The sequence below is a fragment of the Galeopterus variegatus genome, unplaced genomic scaffold (genome assembly GCF_000696425.1).
Source record: "Galeopterus variegatus unplaced genomic scaffold, G_variegatus-3.0.2 Scaffold5550, whole genome shotgun sequence".
In the NCBI taxonomy this organism is placed as follows: domain Eukaryota; kingdom Metazoa; phylum Chordata; class Mammalia; order Dermoptera; family Cynocephalidae; genus Galeopterus; species Galeopterus variegatus.
The window spans coordinates 82,480-86,619 of record NW_007731661.1 but is presented as its reverse complement, the minus strand read 5'-3'; the positions used below and the strand labels follow the sequence as shown (position 1 = coordinate 86,619).

The following is a 4,140-nucleotide window of genomic DNA, read 5'->3' as shown; positions in this document are numbered from 1 at the left end:
GACAGGGACAGCAGCGGGACAACTTGGGAAACTTCTCTGGGGCGGACGGCGGGGACGCCGGTGGAAGAGGATGTAGGAGGGTGGTGGCTGATCCCGGCTGTCCCCCGACCTCAATGGGGCTCCAGCGCCACCGAGGGGGCGACCCCCTCGTCTAGCCGAGCCGGGGCGGCGCTCCCTCGGGCCACGTCCGGCCCCGCCATGGACCACCAGGAGCCCTACTCTGTGCAGGCCACGGCGGCTATCGCGGCGGTCATCACCTTCCTCATCCTCTTCACCATCTTCGGCAACGTGCTGGTCATCTTGGCTGTGTTGACGAGCCGTTCGCTGCGTGCCCCGCAAAACCTGTTCCTGGTGTCGCTGGCCGCCGCCGACATCCTGGTGGCCGCGCTCATCATCCCTTTCTCGCTGGCCAACGAGCTGCTGGGCTACTGGTACTTCTGGCGCACGTGGTGCGAGGTGTACCTGGCGCTGGACGTGCTCTTCTGTACGTCGTCCATCGTGCACCTGTGCGCCATCAGCCTGGACCGCTACTGGGCGGTGAGCCGCGCTCTGGAGTACAACTCCAAGCGCACCCCGCGCCGCATCAAGTGCATCATCCTCACCGTGTGGCTCATCGCAGCCGTCATTTCGCTGCCGCCCCTCATCTACAAGGGCGATCAGGGCCCCCAGCCTCTGGGGCGCCCCCAGTGCAAGCTCAACCAAGAGGCCTGGTACATCTTGGCCTCCAGCATCGGATCTTTCTTCGCTCCCTGCCTCATTATGATCCTCGTCTACCTGCGCATTTATATGATCGCCAAACGCAGCAACCGCAGAGGTCCCAGGGCCAGGGGGGGCCCTGGGGAGGGTGAGTCCAAGCAGCGCCGCCCTGGCCCTGGGGGGGCCTTGGCCTCAGCCAAGCTGCCAGCGCGGGCCTCTCCGCTGGCTTCTGCGGGACAGGCCAATGGACAGTCCAAACCCACTGGGGAGAAGGAGGAGGGGGAGATCTCTGAAGATCCTGGGACCCAGACCTTGCCACCCAGCTGGACTGCTCTTCCCAACTCAGGCCAGGGCCAGAAGGAGGGTGTTTGTGGGGCGTCTCCAGGGGAGGAGGCTGAGGAGGCTGAGGAGGTGGAGTGTGAGCCCCAGGCCGTGCCAGTGTCGTCTGCCTCAGTTTGCAGCCCACCCCTGCAGCAGCCGCAGGGCTCCCGGGTGCTGGCCACCCTACGTGGCCACGTGCTCCTGGGCAGGGGTGCGGGTGCTGTGGGCGGGCAGTGGTGGCGTCGGCGGGCGCAGCTGAGTCGGGAGAAGCGGTTCACCTTCGTGCTGGCCGTGGTCATCGGCGCCTTTGTGCTCTGCTGGTTCCCCTTCTTCTTCAGCTACAGCCTGGGCGCCATCTGCCCTCAGCGCTGCAAGGTACCCCATGGCCTCTTCCAGTTCTTCTTCTGGATCGGCTACTGCAACAGCTCGCTGAACCCCGTCATCTACACCATCTTCAACCAGGACTTTCGCCGTGCCTTCCGAAGAATCCTTTGCCGCCAGTGGACACAGACGGCCTGGTGAGCCTGCCTGCCGCTGCCTGTGTGGGGTTGGTGCCAGGTGGCACCAGGGCTATCCTGTTTCTTGCCCTGCTTTGTGTGGCTGCCTCCCTGGGGCTTTCTGGTCCCTGCCCAGATCCTGCAGGCCTCATCGCAGGAGCCCTCTGGGAGGGGTAGGGCAGAGGTTCTCTTCACAGGGATCCAGCTGAAACCTCCCCTTGCTGTCTCAGCTGTGGGGGGACCTCTTCTCCACCTCCTGCCTGACCTTCCTGAATGTAGCAAAGGCCAGGCTAGAACAAAGCACCTCCCTCCCAGAGCCCCAGACCCTTACAAGCCAATGGGTGGGCTTCCCTTTCTTGAGGACCCTGTGTTCTTTGGCAAGTCACTTGCTTGTGGTGTTTTTGTTTCTTTTTCATCTCCCCACTTCATCCTCCCCACAAAGAGCAGGAAGCCAGCCTTCCACTTTTCCCAGGAGAGCCTGCTGCTGAGGAGGAGGAAGAAACGAAGACTGTTCACTCACGTTGGGCACCATGGTCCCCATCAGGCACTGTGATGGGGGCTTTATGGGATGGTATTGTCTCTGGGCCCTTCTCCCCTCCCCCCCTTTGGATCTGTGGTTCCTTTAAAGGCCAGAACCATGGATCGATTTCCTTACCCAGCGCCCCTCTGGGAGGCGGGTGGGCACATGGGTGTCACAGCAGGTGGGGCCGTCTGGAGGCCCGGCCTGTCCCTCGACGGGAGATCCCTGATTGCTGGCATTAACCCTCTGCAAAAACCCAGGCGACAATAGCCTGCCGCCTTCTTGCTGCAGGGAGATGAAAGGCTTTGCAGAAAGCTTTGAGCTCCGTGGGGGAACACACTAGAGAACCAGAAAATGTGATTACCCGGTGATATAAAAATCCCTTTTCTCTGTGTTTACCACCACCTGTCTTCCTGTAGACTTTTGTTCTGTGCCTGGGGTGTGTGAATTCCTACCCCAAACTGGAAGCGGGGTGTGGCAGACAGAATCACTATTTCAAGTTAAAGGTTTTCTTTGGGAATGTGTTCATGTGCCCGCAAACGTTTGAGTTATTATGCTGCATGACAACTTCTCAACATTTCACCTGCAACACCAAGAGAGTTTTCAGTGGCTTGGGCCGCCTCCCTTCCCCCAATGGGGGATGAGTCTTTTGTCATAAAGCAGGCAAATTGTTTCCACAAGACAGTTAAAAATACCCACACCATGGGAACAGTCTAAGATGAGAGCGTGTGGCGGGTGGCAGAGCCCCCAGGTGGGGTGCTGGGGCTGGAGCAGGTGAGTTTCCCACTGGAGTACCCAGGCAGGTCTCCAAGCCCCAGAAGCATAACTACCCCCCCCCAGGTGGGTGCCTGCTTACTGTCTGGACCCAGCCACGTGACTCCCCTGCACTGATGGGGTTCTGCACTGAGGGGCCTCTCTCTCCTGGTGCCTGGAGCAACTGGGAGGACTTCAGGGATGTTTCCCAGTCTTCCCCACTGGGAATGCCTGGCTTCCTGGGCCAGTGGGCACCTTAGCTTGGCGGGTGGGCTGAGCGGAATGGGAAATGTTGGCACTCCAATGGGCCTGCCAGATTTGGAAGGATGATGAGGGAGTTTTCTGGGGTGGAGAGAACCAAGGGGACCAAAGAGTCCCTTCTGGGGAGGAGGGCTCTATGGCTTGGTACCTGGTGGGTTGCAGTTGTGAGGCCAGGGTGTGGCTGGGGGAGCTGGGCTCAGGGGAGGGACTGATTTGTGACCGTCTGCTTGCCGATCTTGTGTGTGCCCTGTGGGACCCCCTGGTATTGTGGCCTGAGGCCTTTTCTTGTGACATGCAGGTGTTTTTTAAAAGTCTGAGCTATTTTATCAATAAAGGATATTTTGTAATAAGTGAGCTGTGTCCTCATTGCCCAAGGGCTGCCAGGAGTAGTTATTCCTCAGCTACTTGCCTGGCAGACTCTGGGTGTCCGCCCAATGAATTGGGGCTCCCTCCCAGGGCCAGTTCTCTCCTCCCCCAACAAATGTGTCTGGCTGGTACCTTCCCCCCACCCCCACCTGCCTTTGTCCACCCAGCATCCTTAATCACCATAACAAGCCAGTGGGGTTGAGGGTGACCAGAGGATCCTGAGACTGGCTGCCTGGGAAGGAAGAGAAGGGAAGGCTTCCCAGAAGAGGTGGCCTTTGGCTTGGGTATTGTGGGAAGAGCAGGAGTACACTAAGAGGCAAGGCAGGAAGGTGTTCCGGGCAGGAAAAGGGCATATGCAGAGGATGTTGTGCTGGGGACATTCGTGACAGAGTTTGAGACAGCCCCAAGCTAGCCCTGCTGGTGGCCAGGTGCAGCAGCACGGGGCCAGCAGAGAGGGCGGGAGGAACATGTGGAGGGAGCGAGGGCCACTGTGCAGAAGGGATGAAGCCGCTGTCCTCGGTGAGGGGCAGGACAGCCCTGCTGCAAGCCGTCCCATGCTGAGATTTGGCCACAGCAGCAGAGCTGGAAGGCCCGTGGAGGCCATTTCCATCAGTCTCCTCATTTCCCAGATGAGGTATTTGAGGCCCCAAAGCCCCCCTGTCCCCTAGCTGCCTCGGAGAGTCAGCCTCTGGGGCCCAAACCAAAGTGGCCTGGTTCCACGGGGAA

The 4,140-nt window shown here is 59.9% G+C and overlaps 1 protein-coding gene across 2 annotated transcripts; it reads left to right on the top strand.

Annotated features, from left to right (window-relative positions):
* Window positions 1-198: 198 nt before the first annotated feature.
* Window positions 199-2,041, top strand: ADRA2B (adrenoceptor alpha 2B). Of its 2 annotated transcripts, XM_008589607.1 has the most exons (2): window positions 199-1,535; window positions 1,957-2,041. In XM_008589607.1, coding segments are annotated over exons 1-2 (1,338 nt in total). In that variant the 3' UTR covers window positions 1,958-2,041. The 2 variants fall into 2 exon arrangements, with proteins under 2 accessions (XP_008587829.1, XP_008587827.1); XM_008589605.1 differs by lacking the exon at window positions 1,957-2,041 and having other exon boundaries at window positions 199-1,539.
* Window positions 2,042-4,140: the final 2,099 nt, after the last annotated feature.